A 23,559-nucleotide genomic window follows, 5' to 3' on the forward strand; every position below is an offset into this window, starting at 1 on the left:
CACCGGCAGATGAGGAAGGGGAGGGCAGGCAGGGGATGGGGGTGTTGAAGTTCAAGTAGAAGCCTTGGAGGGAGGAAGAGTGTCTCTTGGACAGCACAAGCCTAAGAACAGGTACCAGGTGTGTTGGGGCGTCTGATGCTGGACCACGTGGTGGAGAGGCTGCGCAGAGGGCCCTGGGCAAAGATGCTCAATGATCGCTCGCTCTGGTGTTTGGTGTACATGTTGCTGAGCATGTCTGGCATGGGAGCACACGAGGTTGGAGGTGTGTTGTTGTAGGATTGCATCGTTGGGCACTTGTACCACGCACATTACAGGCTGCGTATGACAATGGTGCATGTTGCCTGGGTGACCTAAACTCTCAAGAGTCAACAGGCGGCATCCAGTGCCTTAGGACACCAGGCCAAGGTCACAGCTCCCAAGGGGCCTCCTGACCAGCCATCTGAAACCTAAAGACCTTATGTTTGTCCCTGTTTTAGGAGACACGGTGGGTGTGGCTGTCAACTAGCTATTCTGCCCTAACCTGGCCTGGGCTGGGGGAACATCCATCCTTAGTGGAGACACAGCTCTATTCTTCCTGCCTTAGGGCCATGTAGGTGGGGCCTCCTCAACCCCCAACCCAGGGAAATTGCAATGCTGTGGGGCTTTGGGAGGCACAGTTGGCAACACTGTGAATTTGCCCTGGGGGATGGGCTGGAAGGAACTCCCAAGAGCCAAGCCTGGCTCAGAACCTGCCTGTGCCTGTTGATTCCAAGGTGTGGGGGCTTTCTCAGGGGTGGGGGCGTTGCTCTTACCCCGTGTGTCTGGCACTGGGTGATCTCATTCACCAGTGTTTTCCAGCTTGTTGGCTGGAGCCACTGTGATGAGCTGTCAGGATTCCCAGGGACGTCTGGCTTCACCATGCCTGGACCTCTTAGTAATCATGAGTGCCTACTGCTCAGACCCCGCCCAGTGGTCCAGGGAAACTCCTAAGAGCATAGTCCACCGAGAGGCTCATGGAGGACCATGGACACTGATCCATCCTCTTTCTCATGGGAAGTTAGAAGGGTCACTTTGAGTCAGCAGGGCTCGGTGTTCCCTTTAGCTTGGTGTGGAAGAAATCCTCCTGGGGCTTCTTTGCCACTGCTCCGTCCTGGCTTCATCACAGCTACATTTTTCTAGCAGCTGGGATGTTGGGTGCTACAGCTCATAGGGAAGGGATCAGGGGAACCTCCTCTCTGGCTGAGATGGCCATACCACACTGGCTCACAGTAGACAAACTGACCCTCCAAACATGCTATCGTTTGGTTCTGGAGAATTCCTGTGAGACTCAGAGCCTCCGCAGTAAGTAGGCTGTTCTCTAAGAGTGAGACCCTGTCTCAAAGCAAAAACTCACATGAGGGCGAGGAATGTGCTCCTGTGGTGAAATGCTTGCCTAGCGCGCACAAAGCTCTGGGTTCTATCCTTATCACCACATAAACTGGCTGTGAGGGCACACGCCTGTAATCCTAGTGCTTTAGAATCGCAGACGGGAGGATGAAAAGTTCAAGGCCATTCCTGCCTGGCTACAAATCCAGTTTGAGGCAAGCCTGGGCTACCTTATCTCAATGAAGAAGAAGAAAAAACAGCATGTAGAACATTCCTTCCCAAACCAGTATCAAAGGCATATTGTTCCCATTCTTTCAACTTCTCCAGAGACCCAACAGGCCTCCACATCCCAGGCCTCCATTGCAGACACTGGAATCCAGTTTCCAATCATCCTTGCCCTGCCAGTCACGTGTGTCCCCAGTGAGACAGATGTGGAATGTATCTGCTGGCTTCCATGGTCTGGGATTACCGAGACTCCTGGCTCCACAGAGGCGTCTTCAACACTGTGCAGAAGTAATTCCTGTGAGGACAGATGTTTTGCTGGGAAACCCAAACAGATGCACAGGCCAGTCTGGATAAGTCAGTCATCTGTGGAGCCTTGGACCACTGTATCCTATGGCTGTCCACACAGCCCTTCAGCCCCTCTGCTGCCCTCTATCCAGGCCTTGGGCCACCAGGAAGCAGGACTGGGCTGGGCTCCTATCTTGGGAAACCATTCACGGGAGCACAGTGCAGGAGTGAACAGTGGGGCTGCCAAGGAGACTCCCATACACTGGCCATGGCTCATCCACAGCTGTTGAGAGCAGAGTGTGCTCTCCTCGCCTCCAGAAATGGGCTGGGTCCAGTTAGGGCAGAGACAGCAGCAGTTGAGGGGTTACCCAGCATGGTGGGTTTGGGCCCTGCCAGGTAAGGAGATGTGGAGGAGGCCAGGGTAGGATTCTGAGGGCATGGGCAAGACCGTGGGTGGAGTAAACTGAGGCTGGTCACATATATTTGGGATTACAGTGATTACAATACAAATCACAAGAAGTTCACATTTTAAACATACCTACAAGGACAGTTTGGTGGCATTGACCCCCACAGGGTGTGGTGGTTGCACATCTATTAGACTGTCCCAGCTATTTGGGAAGTTGAGGCAAGAGAATTTCTTGAGCCCAGAAGTTTAAGACAAGCCTGAGCCATGTAGTGGTGTTGCATGCCTTTAATCCCAGCACTAGAGAGGCAGAGGTAGGTGGATCTCTGTGAGTTCGAGGCCAGCCTGGTCTACAGAGTGAGATCCAAGACAGCCCAGGGCTACATAAAGAGACCTTGTCTTGATAAACAAACAAACATAAGTGACAAGCCTGAGTAATACAGCAAGATTCCATATCAAACAAGCAAGTGAGCAAACATGTCCAATACTCACACAGACAATACACATATGTGTGTGCACACACACGCACACACAGTATGCCAACCCACCATGCACCCAACACAGACTCACACACATGCAGAAAGCACGTGCACCTTTCTCACACAGCATATAATCACTTGCACATACTTGTCTATACACTCCTGTGCACAACACACTCATACATGCAGATCCATTCACTCAGCACACAATCACATGCATGCTTAACAACAAACATATACAATCATATGAGCACAGTACCTGTATCATGCATAGAGCAACACGCACTCTCTCATGCACACGCATTGCACACACCATATAGCATTCATTCTTGTGGGTACATAACACGAAGACCCACCACAGCATCACACCACAGCTCACACACTCGAGCACACAGTACCAGCACCCATGTTTGCACAACACACGTACACACAGCATGTGCGTGTGTACACCTAAACAGCACCCACACTCTTGCATACACATCACATACACTCATGTGTGCACACACACACACACACAGCACACTGGGCTTGCAGGCTGGAACAGCTTGTGGAACTCCTCTGGGGTTGGAAAGCCTGCGATCTGGGCATGGTGGTGGCTATGGATCTCTGAGAGAACAGCCAGATTTCCATTTGAGCTTCTCTCTGTCTGGGAGAGGCTTGGCAGGTGAAGAGGCCATAACTGGAAAAGAAAAATAAGAGTATGGCAGAGGCAGGAAGCTATGCCTATCAGGCACCTGATGCACTCTGGACTTGTAGATGAGGGACATTAGTCCTAGGCTGTGTCAAAGGCTTAACTGCCTGTGCATGCCCCACCCAGCTGCACCTGGAGAACAAGCTGTATCCTTGGGGCCTGAGTTCTCCTGGGTTGAAAGTAGTACTCCTACTACATTTATAGGGGTGCATATATGCCATTCTGAGCCTGGGACTCACTTGGACAAGGTGACTACAGGGCTCCAGACACCTTGGTTGATGAGGAGGAAGGTTCCCAGCACATGCAGCCCAGCAGTAGATGAAGGGACAAAGTCAGTTTTGACAGCACTCTTTGGGAAGTCCCTCCAGGGCCACAGTGGGTAGATGAAAGATGACCTGTGGGTGACGGAGACCTTTTTAGAGTAGGTTCTGGAACTTTCTGTTGGTTGGACGGGGATGGAAGAAAGTCAGATGGAGGGCAGTGGGTAGAGGTGGCAGGGACAGAATCACTGAACTCAATTACTTCTGTATGGCAGGTATTGTTAGGTAGGTCAGCCAGGAGGGGGGAAATGATGGCGGAGATGAGCAAGGGGGCTCCATCTAAGGGGGAGTCAGAAAGAGGAGTCCACCTATAGGGGAGGTCAGCAGGGGTGTCTATCTATGGGGAAGGACAGCAGGAGGTCCCACAGTTAGCAAGGACAATGGGCCATCAAGAGTAGGGAGATCAGAAAAGATGAGGGCCATTAGCAGAGATGTCAGCCAGGGTGGGAGAGCTTTGGTAGAGGGTCAGCAGGAATGGGGACCAGTGTTCAGGAGGAGTTCTATAAATAGAGACATGGATGGTATGAAGATGAGTTAGGATATGCATTCAAAAGCAGGCGCTAGGCCTCACTCAGGAAGCAAGGCCATGGGCTTCCCAGATGGAACTCAGTAGCTCATGCCTACCCCTGTGAATCAGCAACCCAGCACTGGTCTAGTACATTCACTCTAGCTCTGCTTGGCTGAGTTTTCCTGAGGCCAGTGTGTAAGGCCGGTGTTTAAGGCTGGTATGTAAGGCCGGTGTGCAGCCTGCTTCTCTAGCAGATGGTGGGGTAGGGTGGGTGGGGAGGGCCCCTGTGGGAGCAGGGCCCTACGTGGCTGGTGGTGCCCACATACCGTCTCATTCTCTTGGCTCCCACCATCGTCTTATTGACCCCTGCATGCCATGTCTACCTGCCCTGGAGTCCTGGAGCTTCATTTAGAGTCACTGTTTGGACACCTGCTGGACAGACTCAACCTTGGGGTATGTGTGACAGAAACTGACTCTGCAGAAGGGGGACCCTCTCACACAGGCTCTGACTGCCTCAAGCTGTGCTCCCCAGGCCCTCCTTGGCACCTGTCCCCATCCCGAGGGCTGTGGCGCCGGAATCCAAGTTAATGTCTGTTTTCCCACTGGAGCTGCTGGGCCGTGCCTCCACCATAGCCCAGACCTCACGGATGAGCCATTAAACGCTGGCACAAAAGCTGACCTCGGCCGCCCACCAGGCTGGTGTGTTTGCTCAGTTGTCGAAAGGACAGGCTGTAGCCAGCCGTGTTACAGACAGGCAGCAGAGCGAGGCGCGCGCTCGCGGGGAGGGCCGAGCAGGGCACCTTCGCAGATGAGAGAGCCCAGGCTTCTTAAGGTAGGAGCAGCTACTCAACTCTGGGGAAAGTCACATGGTGTGTGTGTTGGGGGTGGGGGTGGGGGGCAGACTGGCTTTGCATGAGGTGGGGTGGAGGAGCTGCAGTTGAAATCAGCTTCCACGTGGAAAACTGTTCAGTGTGTGTGTGTGTGTGTGGGGGGGTCACTTTCTTTAAATCTATGGGTGTTCTTGAAAAACTGAAACCGAACCAAACCAAAAAAACCAAAACAAACACAAATAAACAAAACCACAGAAACCTATGGGTGTGGGGGTTCTACAAGTGCAGGGTTGTGGATTCAATCTTCAGCACTATAGAGGGGGAAATCCTTAAATGTTTAAATTAGATGTTGTTGTAAAGCTGGAGGGCTGGAGGTTTAAGGCCAGCCTGGTCTATGGAATGAGTTTGAGGTTAGCCTCATCAACATATTAAACTTTGTCTCAGAAAACCAAAATCAAACTTGGAAGCTGGGTGTCATCCTTGGCCAGGCTGGGCTACATGAGAACCTGTCAATAATAATAATAATAATAATAATAATAATAATAATAATAATAGTTAATAATTTGGGAGGCTGGAGGCTGGACATGGTAGAGCCATTCCTGCGATCCTGGCCTTGGGGAAGCTGAGGTACAGTATCAAAAGTTGAGGGTAGCCTGGGCTACATGGCAAGCTCCTGTCTCAAAATTAAAACAAGACCTCTGGGCTATGTTGCCCGGGTTGAGGCTACCTCCCTGCTCTGTGACCATGCTGTGTGTTTCAGTTCAGTCTTGGCATCCATGCAGAAAAAGATGAGTCACGAGTACACACAGCAGCTGCGGGTTAGCCCTGGATCCCTGGGATAGCGTTCATGACACTGAGAACAAGCACATGGCTTCCGTCTCCCTATTCCCAGTGGAGCTGTGTCTGGGGTCTCTGGGGTAGGCAGATCTTATCCATGCAGGGGATGGGCCACTCACCATTCACAGCATGGGCTCAGCTTGTGTGAATGAGCCCCAAAGAGTATGTGCCTTTGTGTTTACATGCTTTTGTGGGTGCTGGTCCTCTATGGGTATTGGTTCCCATGTGCATACATATCCCCGTGTTTACAGGTGTATGTCCCTGTAGGCGTGTGTGTCCCCCCCGTGTGCGTGAGTGTCCCCATGGACACGCCTGTCCCCGTGGGCCCCAGGCGTGTCTGCTATGCATCTCCCGCACCTGTCTCCAATTACTGGTGTCATTTATGGATGGCGGGAACCACTTCCATGTATGGAAGTGAAACTAAGCTTCTTTTAAAAGATACTTCTTTAAATAAAGCAAATAGTTTTGCCTGTGGCCTGTTCTCTGTTCCGGAGTGGAGGGTTGGTGGCCTCCGCTGTGCACGGGGTCTGACTCCTCCTCGCTCAGGCTCAGCTCCTTGCTGTCCAAATGTGGGGTGCTTCTCATGCAAATGCCTCGTGGTTCTTCACTCCTGTGCTGGTCTCTGACTCTTTCTGGACTTGGAAAGACTGGGGCGTTCATGCTCATCCTGGTGTGGGTCCCAGGCAGCGCTCTTAAGCTGGGAGCCTTCCGGGCGGGTGCTGAGAAGACATGGCCATCTACTCTAAGTAGGCCCTTGCTGACACCCTGAGCTCGCCCTATTTTCAGTGTTCCCCCACCCCTTCACCCTCATCTTCTCCTTAGTCTCATCTTGGCCTGTTGCCAGTTGCTTCTCACTCTCTGGGAGGGTCTCTGCCCTGCTGGTTCATAGCTCTTGCTCCATGGTCACTTGGTGGCTAGACCTAGTTGACTGTCCCTCCCTCTTAACCTACTCCCTCGGTATCCCCAGTGTCTGAGCCCTTGGCTTGTTTTTCACTGGATGCTTAAGGATCTCTCTGGCAGAGGTGAGGGTCCCAATCACTTCTCAATTAATGCTGGAGAGATGGAGGCCATGACAAGGAGGGGCTTCAGGGCCAAGGTTGTGAATGGTGAGCAGCTGTGACAACCAACTGGGCAAGAAAATTGCCTCACTCATGGCCTCACCCATCTCCTCCCAGGAATTGGCTCCCAAAACCGATCTGGTTTCCCCCACCTCCACCTCTGAGAACCCAGCTTCCCTGTTGAAAGCTACCATGTTTTGAATCTTAAAAATGTCTGGGGAAGTATCAGGAAGATGGCTTAGTTGATGAAGGGCTTGCTTTATAAACGAGAGGACCTGAGTTTGATCCCCAGAAACCACCTAGAAGCCAAGAGTGGTGGCATGTGCCTACAATCCCAGCACTGGGGAGGTAGACACAGGAGAGTCCCTGGGGGCCTACTGGCCTGCCAATCTAGCTGAACTTGTGAGCGCCAGGGTCAGTGAGAGACCCTGTCTCAAAAAATAAAGTGGGGAGTGATTGAGGAAGACACTCAGTTCAACTTCTGGTCTCCACATGCTAGGCTGTGAGATATGGAAAGGGGAAGCCCGCGACCTGGCCTTGTAGGGATGGATCCCACGTGACCCCCACTGGCTTCCTTCTTAGGAAAGTCACACTTCCTCCTTAATGTTGTAGGAAAAAAAAAACTTCTTTAAAAAAGTCACATCAGTTAAAGGGAAATTTGTTGTCTGTAACTGCACCCGTCATAGGCACCCAGGAGTGACGATTCCCCTTACCTCACCTCTGAGCTGTCTGCTGCAAAACTGCAGCTGAACTGGCATCTTGAATGAGGAACTTGGAGACTATGAGAAATCTGGCATGGGTGTTTTCCAAGCCTGAGCTCTAAACATGCCCTCCAGGATGTCTGGCCATTTCCGTGGCGACTAGGAACACAGAATGGACCTTGAATTGGGAGTGTTTTGTTGTTGTTTTTCTAGGAGCTTTCTTTCCAGGACAGGAGACAATGGCCTGTCTCTAGCAGATGAGAGAGCATACTGCTTGCTGGCTTCACAGACATGGGGCTTTAGGGTGAGGAAGGTGATAGTCATGCTCCAGACAGTGTATTGGTCAGAGCAACAAAGGAGCTGCTGTAACAAAGAGCCCCATATCAACACAGCAGGAAGAACAGGGATGTCTCTTTCTGCCCCACAGGGTCTGGGGCCCCACAGCACAGGTGTTCCAGGAAGCCGGGATTCCTATGTTATGTGTAGGAGGCACGGAGTCCCCTGCTGACCCCCTGCTCTCCCTCTTTTGCTCTCTTCTCCTCCCTGATCTCACCTCTTGCCAGCTTCACCTCCTTATGTCAGAGGCTCCTCCATCTCTGGTTGGCTCCTTTTACCTTCTGGAGTTGAGCCTCATAGTCACTTTGTGTCTTAGATGTACTGACTATGTCCCTTCATGCTCCCCCTGTAGTTTGACGGCCAGCTCTGTCCCCTAACATTTGCTGGATGCTGACCCTTCGAGGGCAGGGGCATGCCCGCACATCCCCTGCAGTATTCCCAACCCTGGAGAGGCACAAGACACACAGTCACTGATTCTGACCTCTGAGTCTTTATCAGGAAGATGCTTCATGTACATTTCATCCTTACGGACATCTTCCTTGGGAGCTTCTGTGACTGTCCCCAGTTTACTCACTTCTGAGGTTGACATGGGTTCCCTTTATTTATCTGTTAATGATATAAGGATGGCATGTGGTGACTCCAGAGCCATGGCAGCTTTGTTCCATCATGTGGCACCTGGTAGAGGACTGGAAGACTGGGCACTTTACTGAGGGTTCTGGGGCAGGAAGTAAGAACAAGCTGGGATCCCTAAAAAGTCCCCAACCTATTTCCTAGGTCTGCGAATAGGTTGGTGATTTTTTTTTTTTTTTTTTTTTTTAGCATGTAGCAACATTAAGCTGGCTTTCTGTTTGTTTGAGGATTTTTTTGGGTATATGTGTGTGGTGTATTGCTATGTAGCTTTGACTACCTTTCAATTTGAGATTCTCCTGCCTTGAGAATTCTGGGATGAAGGTCGAGCGAGATAGTTCAAGTGGGCTAAGGCACTTGTCACCAACCGTGATGACATAACTTTGATCCCCAGGATCTGCATGGTGGAAGGAGAGAACTAAATGCTGGTATGACAGGATTATTCCAGTACACCAGGCTACGCAGGCCAGCACTGTGTATATTTGTACATGTGTATGGGGGGGGGTGCAAGTGTGGGAAGAATGTGCATGTATGTGTATACTTCGTTAGGGTTTCTCCTGCTGTGAAGAGACACTCCTGCAGTGGAAAACATTTAATTGGGGCTGGCCTACAGGTTCAGAGGTTTAGTCCATTATCATCATGGCAGGACATGGCAGCATGCAGGCCTGATGCTGGAGAGGGAGCTGAGAGTCCTACATCTTGGTCTGCAGGCAACAGGAAGTGCACTGTCACACTGGGTGTAGCTTGAGCATAGGAGACCTCAAAGCCTGCTCCTTTCAGTGGCACACCCACTCCAACAAAGCCACACTTCCTAATAGTGCCACTGCCTTTGAGCTTATGGGAGCCAATTACATCCAAACCACAACAAGTGAATGGAGAGGCCAGAGATCAACCTCAGGGGCTGTCCACCTTGTTGTTAAAGACAGGGCCCCTCACTGGCCTAGGGATGGACGATTAAGGCTAAACTGGCTGGCCAGTGAGCCCTAGAGATCCCCTTATAGCTGCCTTTGTCCTGTCAGGGGGCTGACATGGGTGCTGGGAACTAAACTCAGGTCACCTAGCAGAGGAGCAAGTGCTCTTGACCACTGAACCATTGCTCTGACCCAAATGAATTACTTTAAAAAATATTAACTCCCCCCTTTTTTTTTATTTGTGGAGGGGTGCAGTGTGTGTGTGTAGAGATTCAAAAGCACTGAGATTGTAAATTTGGGCCCCAAGTCCAGCTTTATGTGAATGCTGAGGATCTTCATGCTTGTGTGGCAAGCACTCTGCAGACTAAACTTTCCCCACTTCCCCACCCCCCGCCCCGAGCTGTGGCTTTAAAGACAGGAAGCCCCAGCATAAACCACCCTAGTCCTAACACAGCGAAAGTCTAAAGTCGGCTCAGGAGCCCACCCCAGTGAGCTGTCGGCACAGGTGGGGCTAATCTTCTCTGTTGGGGCCCCTGGTGGGCATGAGCATGTGTTCCCTGCCCATGTTCCCTGCTCACACTGGCAGCCCCAGAGTGGTCTCATGTTTACATGCCCCATTCCATCCATCAGCCAGATTCATAAACATGCAGAGGCCCAGGAGCCAGGTTGGGAATCTAGTTTCGGGGGTTGCTAAGGGTGCCTGGGGACTCCAGGCACTATGGGCACTAGCTGCTGACCTGGGAGTCACTCATGAAGCCAGGCAGAGCCTGGCCACAGGCTCTAGCAAGATTGAGTCTGAGTGAGCCTGGGTGATGAAGCCCACCTTGCCATAGGGTGCTGTCTGTGCCTAGAGAGTGGCTTTGTTGAATGGGTACCTGGATATCTTGGCATGGTAGGTGGTTCTGGAGACCTAGCAACACTCACACGGAGGCCCTGAGGACCAGGAACCTCAACATCCCTGGGTATAAATCTCTGTGGGTTTTAAATGAGATGCAGAAGCCCTCGGGCAGCTGCCTGCCTCAGGGACACGGAAGCTGATCAGAGTCTGGAAAGTCAGAGCTAAACTCTGGCTCTTCCTTGGAGGTGAATCATACACACTGCCATGCTCGGTGTCAAACTCAGTGTTGTGTAGTGTTTGAAAAGAGTCTCGTATAGCGCAGGCTGGCCCAGAATGCTCTGTGAAGCCTAGGATGACCTTGAATTTCCTATGCTTGTACCTGCTTCCTGAATGCTGAGATTACAGATTTGCTCCACACCTTTTTTCTTTCCCTCCTTCCCTCCCTCCCTCCCTCCCTCCCTCCCTCCCTCCCTCCCTCCCTCCCTCCCTCCCTTCCTCCTTCCTTTCTTTTTGATGTGTGTGTGTGTGTGTGTGTGTGTGTGTGTGTGTGTGTGTATACCAGTGTCTGCTATATATGTATGGATATCAATGGAGTCAAAAGATTGGATTCTCCAGGAGCTGGATTTATAGGCAGTTTTAAGTCACCTGACATGGACGAAGATCCGGAAGAACACCAATTGCTCTTAGCCACTGGACCATCTCTCCAACCCAAATGAATGCCCCTTCTTCGCCCCTCCCCCCCCTTTTTTTGTTTTTGAGACAGGGTTTCTCTGTGTAGCTTTGCGCCTTTCCTGGAACTCTGTAAGTCCAAGTTGGCCTTGAACTCACAGCGATCCACCTGCCTCTACCTTCCGAGTGCTGGGATTAAAGGCGTGCGCCACCACCACCCGCCCCCTCCCCCTTTTTAACATTTACTTATTTGTGGGGAGGTGATGCATGTGTGGAGGTCAAAGGATAACTTTCAGGAGACAGTTCTCATCTTCTACCATGTGGGTCTTGGAGCTCGAACTCGGGTCATTAGACTTGGTTGCAAGCGCCTTTACCCACAGAGCCAACTCAAGGTCTCTTTTCCCCAGTTTTTTGTTTTTGTGAGCTTTCTTGTTGCTGTCTTCGTTGTTTTTGTTTGTTGGGCAGGATTTTTGGTCAGCGCCTCACTATGTAGCCCAGGATGGCCTCAAACTCACAGCAATCCCCCTGCCTCGGCTTCCTACGTGTTGGGATTCTAGGTGGGAATCACCACACCTGGCTCAGTTCTGCTGTTCTTATTGGGAGCTACTGGCAGTGTTGAAAGCCGTTCTCCATCTTCCCGAGGCCCTGAAGTTGACAAGTGGGGATACTGACTCTGGAAGGGTTTGCCTAGTCGGAGCCACAGTCCAACCATGTGTGCTGACCATATCAGGTAGCAGAATGCGTGAGCATAGGAGGCATTTGGCTGCCCAGACGTCCCGGGTGCCCTGGCCTTGTCTTTAATGTTCCCAGAGGCCAGTGACCTACTGCAGCTGCCGTATTAATCATTGAACCAGCTTCATCTGTAGACCCGCTGCCCTCTTGGGCACAAGGAGGGGCTACATAGCTCAGCAGGCGTGTGACCCTGAGACCATGCTCCTCCCTGCCTCCCTGGAGCCCCCCCCCTCCAATGTAGTGGGACAGCCCATTGTCCTTAAGCTGCAGCCCAAGGTCAGCTCTCAGCATAGTGACAAAGCACTGGCACCCTTGGGGCCATCCCCACAGTCACCACCAAGGCCTCTGGGGGAGGTGCTGGGTAGGTCCCCATTTGGGGGTGTTTCCGTCATGTCAGTAAAAGCAGGGTTCAGACAGGAACAGAGCTCTAGGCCTCTAGGTGTCTGGGAGGGTGCATTGGCAAGCCGCAGCAACTCAGAGCTCAGATCTCATGTGGGTCCACCTCCCAGAAGGCCTGGTGGACCCAAAAAGTGGATGGAGAAGTCAGCATAGTTAAGGATGTAAATAACTATGGTTGCATGGAGGAAAGGAGCCAGGAAGAAGGGACAAAGAGGCAGAGGCTCCTGCTGCAGACTCCCCACATGACCCTCCAGCAAGTGATCCCCCAACACATGCCCACCAAAGCAAGTGATCCCCAAAATGTGATGTACGCCAAACAAGTAGCTTCCAACATGCCCCCCCTAACAACTGACCTACACACTTGGGTGACTCTTGCCTGTCCCCTCCCTCACAGGGCTCTGCTTCCGTCCTCCAGCGACGATCCCCCAATGAGGAGTATGTGGAAGTGGGGCGCCTTGGGCCTTCTGACTACTTTGGTAAGTTGGGGTCCCCCACTCAAGATATGGCATCTCATTTGGGGCCCTGGGTCAGAAGCTGCATGGAGTTTCATGAGGCCCCAGGGTGGTTCTGGGAGTTAGGGCAAGCCACATGCATATGTGAGAGAGGCCTCAGCTAGAGTCACCTCAAATTGAGGTCCAGGACTGGCCTGAGACCATGAGGCTGATAGTCCTGGGGACCAGCTGCTGGTCTTGGGGAGAACAGATCCCTGGTGAGAGACACAGAAAGCTGTTTACTCCTGTAGCTGCCAAGGAAGAGGGTCCTGAGTATTTCCAGAATGTTCTCACAGCTGGAACTAGGTCACCAGAAGGCCTGGGCCACATCACAGTGTCTGTTGCATGTGGGGCTGCTAGACAGATCACAGGACAGTACTAACTAAACTTGAATTTCAGATAAATAACAGAGATTTTCTTGGTGGTGGTGGTGGGACGCTGAAACAGTCTCATGGGAGCCAGGCTGGCTTCGAACTTGATGTGTAGCTGAGGATGACCTTGAATTTTCCGTCCTCTTGCCCCTACCTCCTGAGTGCTGGGTTCGCAAGCATGCTTCACCATGCCTGGTTTATGCAGGGCTGGGATGGAACCCAGGGCTCTGTACATGCCTGGCCAGTACTCTACCAATGAGCTACATCCCCAGCCCCTAATTTATTAGCTTATATAGAAATATTTCAAGTATTTCACAGGATGTCCTTAAGCTAGGGAAGAGTTTGCACCAGACTGACTTGGGCAGGGCTTGCCATTCTAGCTACAGCAATGCTGAGGCAGGAGGATGGTACATTCATGGCCCGTCCTAGGCAACTTATTGAGATCCTGTCTCAAAATTTAAAAGAAAAAATTAATTTTTAAAGGGCTCAGGTTGTAGCTCAGTGGTAACATGCTCAGGTACCAGACAGACAGACAGACACACACACACACACACACACACACACACACACTGCATTACTGCATTTATAATTCAAGACCAGAGCAAAAGATTCATGAGTTCAATCCCTGGCACTGAATATACCAGGTGTGGTAGTGCAGTTTGAAGTCCCCAGCACTCAGGAGGAGACAAGATGATCAGAAGTTCAAAGCCATCTTCAGCTCTATAGTGAGTGAGTTCTAGGCCAGCCTGGGCGATATGGGATCCTGTCTCAAGGAAAGAAAGGAGAGAAGAAGGAAGAAAACGCAGGTTCACCTGGCATCCCACCAGGAAGGAAGGCCGTTCTGTGACTTGACTTTCTCCTCTCATCCCTCCAGGGGAGATTGCCCTGCTGCTGAACCGCCCCCGTGCAGCCACTGTGGTGGCCCGGGGTCCCCTCAAGTGTGTGAAGTTGGACCGGCCTCGTTTTGAACGCGTCCTGGGCCCCTGCTCTGAAATCCTGAAGAGAAACATCCAGCGTTACAACAGCTTCATCTCCCTCACTGTCTGAGCTTGCCCTGCACCTGCACCCTTGTGAGGGCTCCCGCTGTGGCCCTGTGACCCACTCCCCATGCCGGGGGCCTGGGAGCTGCTGGTTAACAGCTAGGTGGGGCTGGTGCCTGGCACGGAGCCTCTCCCTTCTCTGGACTCACTTTTGGAATAAATAACCATCTCGTGCATTTTAAAAACAAAGGGCAAGCAACCACTGTACCCCCAGACCAGGGACGTGACCACTGGCTCCCCCACAGAGGCCCTGCAGCCTTATCTTGGGGCCACCCTATCCCTTCTTCAAGTCTTCTGGGAATTTTTATCTGATCCCCATACTTGAACTGGCCCTGTGTCCTACTGGGTCTCAAGAGGGGTGGGGGGCACAGCTACCCTTGTAGCTTTTCCCCGGAGCTGGAAGTTATCAGGACACAGTCCCTGGTCCCTGTCAGATTCTCCCAGGTCTAGGCCCAGGTGTAGGACAGATTGTGTCAAATGGAAGTGTCCTCAAATGGACACTCAGGCTTGAAAGCAGAAACAGAGGATGAGGAAAGACATTCTGGGTCCCTGCCCACTACCCACAACCCCCAAAGGGACCCCTGATGGACCCAAGTAGATCCCAGCCTCTTAACTGAGGTTAAGTCTGAGCTATAGTCCCAGAAAGTTAGGAGACAGTGGCTTTGACCAGTCACTTGCCTTCACAGCTCTTGGAAAGTCCATTTCCGGGTAGTCTGGGCACCCTGATCTCATGTCAGGACAGTTGGCCAAGCCTGTGACCCCTCACTGGCTGGACGCCCAGATTGGGCAGGAAGCATGGCTGAGGCTGGGGCTTTCCAAACGTGGTGAGCCTGGGCTGAGTCCCCATCCCCTGGAGGCCAGGAGCCACGGCTCTGTCAGCCTTCAAATTGGAGACCCCAAGGGATAGCCAAGAACTCCAACTTGCTGGTTAAAGCTGTGGGCATTGAGCCTTCCCCAGATTCTTTGTGTAAAGCCCGAGTCCCTGCCCCTGAACCCCAAGCATCTCCCTCCTGAGTCTCTTTTCTCCCTTACATGAGGGGAAAATGTACTGAAACTAGGCTTGACCCCACATACTAAACCATCAACATCCTGTCCCCAGTGCAGTGTGATATGAACCAGCCAGGCCCGAGGGCCACATGAGTGTCTACAACTGCTCAGTGTCCCCTGGGTAGCCGGCATGTCATGAGACAGTGTGATCAATCTTCTCTTGCCCCCGCTGTGCACGTCTAGGGAGGTGACCCTTACAGCTGGCCATCAGCTCCTCCCTGTGTGGCCGTGGCTGTGTGTGTCCTGCCTGCACCGTGGACTACCTGTGGATTCTGTGGACCTGCTCCTCCAGTCCCTATTTATGTCACCGAGTGCTGCATGAGCTATTAAATGTGCAATGAAGAACCCTTTCCCGATCTGGGAGGTCTCTGTCTAAATCTTTTTTTAGATCTATGGGTTTTCTTGTCTGTTTTGGCATTTCCAAGTGATTAACACTGAGCCGGCGAGAATTGGCTGAGTGGGTAAAGTGCTTTTCCTGCAAATGTGAGGGCCTGAGTTCAAATCTTCAGAACCCACATTAAACCCAGATAAGGTATCAACCATCTACAGTTGCAGGGCTCCTTCTGCAAGGTGGGAGAGGCAGACAGGAGAATCTCTGGAAATGCTCAGACCAGCTAGCCTGGTGTACCTAACTGTAAATAAGAGACCTTGTCCCAAAACCAGGTGGAAGGTGAGTGCAACTTCTGACCTCTAACCTACCTATGTATGTCATGGCATACACACACACACACACACACACACACACACACACACACACACACACACGAGTTTAAAAATCATTAAAGCTAATGGGGAGTGGTGGTGCACCCCTTTAATCCCAGCATTTGGGAGGCAGAGACAGGAAGATCCCTGAGTTTGAGGACAGCCTGGTCTACAGAGAGAGTCCTAGGATAACCAGGGCTACACAAAGAAACCCTGACTCAATAAGCAAACCAAACAAATAGACAGACAAAATCACTAAAGCTAAGCCTGGCTCAGTAGTAAACCACTTACTTAGAATTCCCCAGTGAGGGGCTGGGGTGTGGCTCAGTGGTAGAGCCCCTGCCTAGAATCCCCCAGTGAGGAGCTGGGGTGTGGCTCAGTGGTAGAGCACCTGCCTAGAATCCCCCAGTGAGGGGCTGGGGTGTGGCTCAGTGGTAGAGCACCTGCCTAACATGGGTTCAATATCTCATGCTGTAGAAACAAGTAAATAAATATTAAAAGTAAAAATGACAAATGTTTTTGTTATTATCCGCATGCACAGTACATTGCAGCTATCACTACACCCCACTACAGAGCTTTATCTTCCTATCCCAAATCCCACACATTAGATGTGAACTCCCCATCCCCACCCCCACTTCTACCTTCTGTAAGTCAACGTATCCAAACCAGTCTTCTGTCTGTCTGTCTATCTATCTATCTATCTATCTATCTATCTATCAATCATCTATCCATCCATCCACCCACCTACCCACCCATCCATCCATCCATCTTTCTATCTATCATCTACCTACCTATCTATCGTCTATCTATTTTGATATTTTGAAACAGTCTCACTCTAGAGGTCAGGCTGGCTCCAAGCTCATGAAATCCTCCGGCCTCGGTTTCTTGAGTGCTGGACTTACAGGCCTGCATCACCATGCCTGACTGACTAGTTTCATTTCAACATTGTCAGTTCAAATGGGAATCCATGTTGTAGATGCCTGCCTACCTCATCCTGGGGATGGGCAAGTAGATAGGGCCTAGCCCCAACCTTGTACTGCATGTCTGATTCTCTCTGGTTTCCTATTGTCGGGATGGGGCCATGCTGCTGCCAGGTCAAAGGGTAGACTAAATCTTGAGAGGGAAGAGATTGGTGCCACTGGTCAAATTTCTCATGGGTCCACATGGGATCTGGAATAGAGAACCCATCTCCATTTCATTCTGGCCTCTGTCCCTTGCTAGCTGTGGTGAGTTTTGCTTGCCTTGGAGGGTGCAGACTGTGTCTGGGGAATTCCTCCCCTCCTCAGTCCCTTATGCAGGCTGCCTCCATCGGTGAATTCACAGGAGTTCACTGTTTATTCACTCCTTGGTTCTTTTCCACAGTTCTGGGCCCTTTCTAGGAGTCTTTAATCACAAGCCGCCTTCACTGCCAAAACCATTTCCTTGAGGCCAGGGCTTTCTGACCAAAGGACTATGAAGACAGAGGCCCATTGTGGCCGGATGCCAGCAGGTGGGGCTCAGCCCTGCTAGGATGATGGCCTTGGCTGGCGCTTCCAGACAGTGGCCGTCCTGACCTTGGCTGGCCGCTTCAGTCTATGGACAGTCCTGGCCTCACTCCCCCGGCTCGGCTGAATCAGCCGGGCTGGCTGTGGTGACTCACTTTGAGGCTAGATCCTGGGGAGACAAGTAGCACTCCTGCAAGACTGGGGCCGGGTGACTTCACATCCGGGGTACCCGGGTCCTCGCTTTAGATCTAGTTCCCCCCCACACACACACTTCAAGTTAGTTGCACTTCCTCTGAGCTCAGCTGGCCCTGGTGCTGCTAGGAAGTCTTTATTGACTCCAGCCTGGCTGCCTTCTATCTTCTTCTGGGATGTCACCAAATTGGGAAGCTGATGCCTGAGTCCTCCACCATCTCCAGCTCCAGATGGTTGGTGATGATTCTTCATCCTGTCTGGGTCCAGTCTGTGCCCACAGACCAGGAGCCCAGCCTGGGTAACAATGTAACACAGTCTTAAATAAAAATAAAAACACATGTAGGCTGGGTGTGGTGGAGCATGTCTTTAATCTCAGCACTCAGGAGGCAGAGGCAGGAGGATCTCTATGAGTTTGAGGCCAGCCTGGTCTACATAGGAAGTTCCAGGCCAGCCAAGAGTACCTATATAGTGAGACCCTGTCTCAAAAATGAAAACAAAGACGGGCAGTGGTGGCGCACGCCTTTAATCCCAGCACTCGGGAGGCAGAGACAGGCAGATCTTTGTGAGTTCGAGGCCAGCCTGGGCTACCAAGTGAGTTCCAGGAAAGGCGCAAAGCTACACAGAGAAACCCTGTCTCAAAAAACCAAAAAAAAAAAAAAAAAAAAAAAAATTCCAAACAAATGTAAAACAATGGCTGGTGGTAAAGCTCAGGGTAGTACATGCCTAACACATGAAGGGCTTGGGTTCTGTTCCCAATCCTTGGAAGAAAAATAAAGTTCATTGTATATATATGTATGTAAGCACATTCCTGGAAAAGGTTCTGAGGGCCTTGATGACCCACAAGTACATCGTGGGCAGGGGGTGGGGGGGTGGGGTTGTGGGGTGGGGGGGGGGGTAGGGTGGGGGCAGCGGGGGCAACTCAGGCTCAGCCTGAGTTTAAGGAAAAGCCTTCCTTTATCAGATGTCCCTTCAGAACAAAGACCTGTGTTACTCCACTGGACTCTTATGGGGGCAGTCAGCCCCTTCATCAACCTCCTTGAACAAATTTTCTTTCCACTTCTACAAGTAGAGAACTCAGTTTTGTACATTTTAACAAAATACCCAAGGCCTGGATTGTAGCTCAGTGGGTAGAATGCTTGCCTAACATGCACATAACCAACCAGTGCTCAGCATGGAGCTTAGTGATGACTGACCTATCATGTACCACCCAGGTATGGCTGGTGTGCCCTGTGCTAGTGAAAGTGTGTGTGTGTGTGTGTGTGTGTGTAGACCAGGTATTGATGTCACAATGTTAGGGGTCTTCATCAATCATTCTCCACTATTTTCGCCCTTTTTCAGGCAGGCTCTCTCTCTCTGAACCAGGAGCTCACTGATTGACTAGGCTGACTGACCATCAAGTCCCTGGGATCCTTCCGTTTCTGCCTCCCAGTACTGAGATTACAGGTGCACACCACCACACTTGGCTTCTGACATGAGTGCTGGGGATTAACTTGGGTTCTCACATTTGCACCGCACACACATTACCTACTGAACCATCCCCACAACCCCCATTGCTCTCTTTTGAGACAGGATCTCTCACTAGTCTGGAATTTGACAAGTAGGCTGGCTGGCCATGGAGCTGCTGGGATCCTCCACTTTCCCAGCACTGGGGTTACAAATATGCTCCAATGTGGACATGGCTTCTCCCTTCCTTCTCCCTCCCTTCCTTCCTCCTTCCCTCCTCCTTTCCCTTTCCCTCCCTCCTTCCTTCTTTTCTCTCTCTCTCTCTCTCTCTCTCTCTCTCTCTCTCTCTCTCTCTCCCCATCCCTTTCTCTTGTGGGCAATGGGCAATGTCACTGTGTTGTCCAGACTTGAGGTCTTCCCCTTTCAGCCTCCCAGGTTCTGGTATTACAGGCATGTAGCACCCCATGCTTTGCTCCCAGTTTTTCTTTCTTTTTTGGAGAGGGGAGGGGGAGATAGTTTCAAGACAGGGTTTCTCTGTGTAGCCCTGGCTGTCCTGGAACTCGCTTTGTAGACCAGGCTGGCCTCGAACTCACAGAGATCCACCTGCCTCTGCCTCCCGAGTGCTGGGATTAAGGGCGTGCACCACCACCGCCTGGCCATGCTCCTGGTTTTTGTTAGCTTTTTGGCATAAGGCAAATTGCCTAACTTCTCTGAGCTTCGATGATCTCATCTGTGAATTGGGAGGTATATTTGCCTCCCAAGTTTGATTATAGCATGGCATGAGATCGTAGGTAAGGAATGTTTATCCAGTAAAAGAAATTCAGACTCGAAGCTATCATTGCCTGGGACATCAAACCCTGTTGTTCATGCTGACAAGCCCCTGGCCCTCAGGTTTCACCCATGCACATACATTGTGGTATTCACAGTCTCTAGACCCAAAGTGGCTGGATGTGACCCTGATGTCCTACCTGGAGAGGACCTTCATTTGGTTTACCTTAGTCCAAAGGGGCTGCCCTCCTCTCTCCTCTTGGAACCTCATCCCCCAGGTGTCCCCAGGCGAAGCTGCTCTAGGTAAAGATGCTCCAGCCTGCTCAGGGACCCTTGAGAATGAGGCAGCTGTCTCCAGGAAGGACTCTCTGTACATCTGACCCTCCATCTCGTGACATAAACTCGGGTATGGCCTCATGGATTCCTTGAAGAGGGACTCAGACACGCCCTGGAGGGTAGGTTGACTACTCCATGAGGTCTGAGGACCTGGTGTTGGGCACAGCTATGATCTGGATAGCCCACAACAGGCCCCAGGATGTGACTCCCATTGGCTGGCTGCTGCCAGCTCATACTCAACAGGAGGGTTCCAGAACCCCTGTCTCCAGAACCTAGTCCCCTACAGGATGCCCCTCGGGACATGGTCCCTGAGCTGGTCAGTTTTTATTTCGTTGTCAGCTTGACACTTGCTAGGGTCATCTGGGGAGAGGGAACCTCAGCTGAGAAAATGTCTTCATCATATTGGCTTGGAGGCAAGGCTGTAGAGCATTTCCTTGAGTAATGAGTTTGGGTAGTGCCACCCTTGGACAGATAGTCCTGGGTTGTATGAAAAAGCAGGTTGAGCAAGCCATAAGGAGCGAGCCAGTAAGCCGAGTCCCTCCATGGTCCCTGCTTCAGTTCCTGCCTCCAGGTTCCTCCTTGTGTTCCTGTCTTGGTTACCCCTGATGACGGACTGGAAGCTGTAAGATGGAGTCAACCCCTTCCTCTACAAGCTGCTTTTGGCTATAACGTTTATCAACAGCAACACAAAGCTAATTGAAACAGACCCATGGAGGATCCCCTGTGTTGGGTTGAGGGCGGGAAGGAGAGAGTCACCTGCTGAGGTAGACAGGAGCCCCCAGGAACTTTATATCACTAAAGTTGTCACCTGGGGTCCCCTGCATGAGAGTAGCAACCTCGAAGGAGCACAATACCCCTCCCACGAAGGTGTCTGGTGCCACCCAAAATAGGTGGGTGCCAACTGCTTGGTCAGTTACCCACTCCTTAACCCATCAATCGCTCAGCAAGCCCGCCCACTGGGCTACAGGACTGGCGTGAACTTTCCGTGCTCTCCCCGCTCCCTCTCTCCCTTCCTCTTCCTCTCTGCTTCTCTGTCTCCATCTCTGCCGCTTTTTCATTCACTTTCCTATCTCTATCTGTCCCTGTTTTGTTCAATCTCTCTTTCCCGACCCCGTCTCTATCTTCTCTGCCTGTGTGTGACTCTCTCCTTATCTCTCTGTCTCTATCTCTCTCTCTTCCCTCCTCCCCCTCCCCCCTCTGTGAGTGCCAGTCTGCACCAAGCACCACAGAGCCCTGTCCCACCAAACCTCACAGTGTCCCTGTGGGGGCTCGTTTTACACATGGGGCACTACAGTTCAGGGGCCCCCAGGGAGGAGAGCCTGGGCCATCTCTGCCCAGCCCAGCCTGCCCTGGCCAGCCCTGCCTACCCTGGGACCATAAAACTGTTTATGAGTGGAGCCCTACCCACTGGAGCCCAGCCAGGTTTCCCCAGGAGACTATCATGCTTCCTGGGAGTCCTCAGGAAGATATGAGGACTAGAAGACAGTATGAGGCAATGATGGGCACCCAGGAGAGCTGTGTATGGGCCATGTGGGCTGGCCATGGCTCAGACTCCTCCATCTGCTCACATCTGGCACAAGGAAGCCTGTCCTTAGGCCACCCTGCAGTCTTAGAGGTAGCTCTCCTGCTCACCTCTGTGCCCTGTACCCACTAAGCTACAGGATAAAAAAACCCACAGGATGGGGAGGGTGTCACTACACAGTGTCACCAGACACCTCCTGATGTCCTTGTCCTGGTCTGAGCAGCAGATGGGGGTGATGGCCCCACTTACAAGCCTGAGCCCAGAGGCCCATTAGACAATGATAGCCAAGTAACGGGCTGGCGAATTTCTCAGAAAATGGCCCAGGATCCCAAGGCTAGCAGAGCAATGTGAGAGGTGAAGTTTACCCACTCTGAGAACCCTGGCTCTAAATGCCTCTTAGAGCTAATGTCATCCCCGACCACCAGGATGCATTTCCAACTAGGAAGATGGAAGGCCTCACTGATGGCCACCTTGTCCAGACTGATGGCCACCTGGTACAGGCAGTACCAGTCTTGCACCATCTGAAGGCCAGGTGAGAAGGGGATGTGCCAAGTGGGGCTGGATCCATACATGGTGCTGTCCTCCAGGGCTGCCCAAGGATGCTCAGGGCACCTCTCTTGCTGAAAGTGGCAGGGACAGAAATGGGGAGGTAGGAAAGGCCACAGCAGACCCCCATGGGGACTCTACTTGAGACGTCTGGACCACACCCACCTCCCCATTCAAGAAAAGGGAGCTATGGGCCAGGGACAAGCCAAGGGGGCCTCAGAGGATCCACGAAAGTAGAAAGACCAAGAAGGCGCTGGGAACCAGTGAAATCTTGCTTCCAGTCCAGGACAGACAGCAGTGTTCCCTATGAAGAAACAGAGCTGATGGCTCCAGTGGGCCCCTTCTCTAGGGAATCCACCCGAAAACCTGAAGCACGGTTTGAAGATCTGAATATATCTCGGATCGGGTCCCTGATGGCCATCCAGCCCTTATCCCTCTCTGGCAGCCACCACAGTCATCTCCCCTTACTGGACTCTAGGTGGCTGAGAGGAAACTTGGAGGGCTGAGCCTGGAAGAAGCCCACTCACTCTCTCTTCCTTCCTGCAGGACACAGCAGGTCATAGGAGCTCCCAGATTCTTTGGGCCAGACCCCGCCCCTCCACGGGGAAATGATGAGCTGGCCTGGAGTGGGGAAGGGAGGATGGGAGAGGGCAGGGGAATTGAAAGTGCATTCCAGACTGGTGACATAGGCCAGTGGCCCCAGGACAGGGAGGGCACCAACTGAGCTGCTGTTCTGGAAGGCCCCTGAGATCTGATTCCCCTGAGGAAGAGGAGAGACTGGTGAATGGTGTGTCGGGGGAGGGGGGGGCGGACTCTTGCTCTGGAAGGTACAGACAACCTTAAAGGCCACCTGGAAGACTTGTCAGACACCCCCCTCCCCGCTCTGGACCTAGGCTCCCTAAACTGCCTAGCTTACTTAGGTATAGGGCAGAGTGGATGGTTGTCTCTGGTCCTCATCGATTCACCTGGATGTATCATCTGTGGCCCAGAGCCCAAGGCAGGTGAGGTTGGTAGTTCACACCGCCCTTGGGGAAATCCTGGTAGGTCTTCTCTGAGAGGTGGGAGTTCCCGAAGGAAGAGAGGAGGCTGAGAATGAGGGCTGGCTGGGTTAGGTGTTCACCAGCTGTGTTCTGTGCTAACCTGTGCCAGGCACTGCCCCAGGGGACTTTCTCTGCTTTAGGTCTCAAGACCTCCAAGCACCCAGTACGTGCTACCCAGGTTGTAGCAGCAGGGCCAAGGATCAGGGCAGGGAGCTTAGGCTAGGCTCTGATTGGAGCAGCTGGGCTATAGAAATGGAACCAACCCTTTTCTGCCCTAAACTCTAGAGGCTGTGGTCTCCTGTGATTCCAGAGAGCTGGGTGATGGGTGTTCTTTAGTGGGGATATCCTTTAGGAGGATAACAAACAAGGCTCATCCTCCCTGGA

General features: G+C 52.0%; 1 protein-coding gene across 4 annotated transcripts in view; it reads left to right on the top strand.

Moving 5' to 3' along the window:
* Window positions 1-15,498, top strand: part of Prkar1b (protein kinase cAMP-dependent type I regulatory subunit beta) — a 139,998-nt gene extending 124,500 nt beyond the window's left edge. For all 4 annotated transcript variants that reach the window (XM_036172323.1, XM_036172322.1, XM_036172321.1 and 1 more), the window contains exons 10-11: window positions 12,588-12,669; window positions 13,930-15,498. In XM_036172323.1, coding sequence (XP_036028216.1) covers window positions 12,588-12,669; window positions 13,930-14,102 — 255 coding nt within the window. In that variant the 3' untranslated portion in view covers window positions 14,103-15,498. The remainder of the gene's footprint in view (window positions 1-12,587; window positions 12,670-13,929) is intronic.
* Window positions 15,499-23,559: the final 8,061 nt, after the last annotated feature.

Source organism: Onychomys torridus, chromosome 22, assembly GCF_903995425.1.
Source record: "Onychomys torridus chromosome 22, mOncTor1.1, whole genome shotgun sequence".
Classification (NCBI taxonomy): Eukaryota; Metazoa; Chordata; class Mammalia; order Rodentia; family Cricetidae; genus Onychomys; species Onychomys torridus.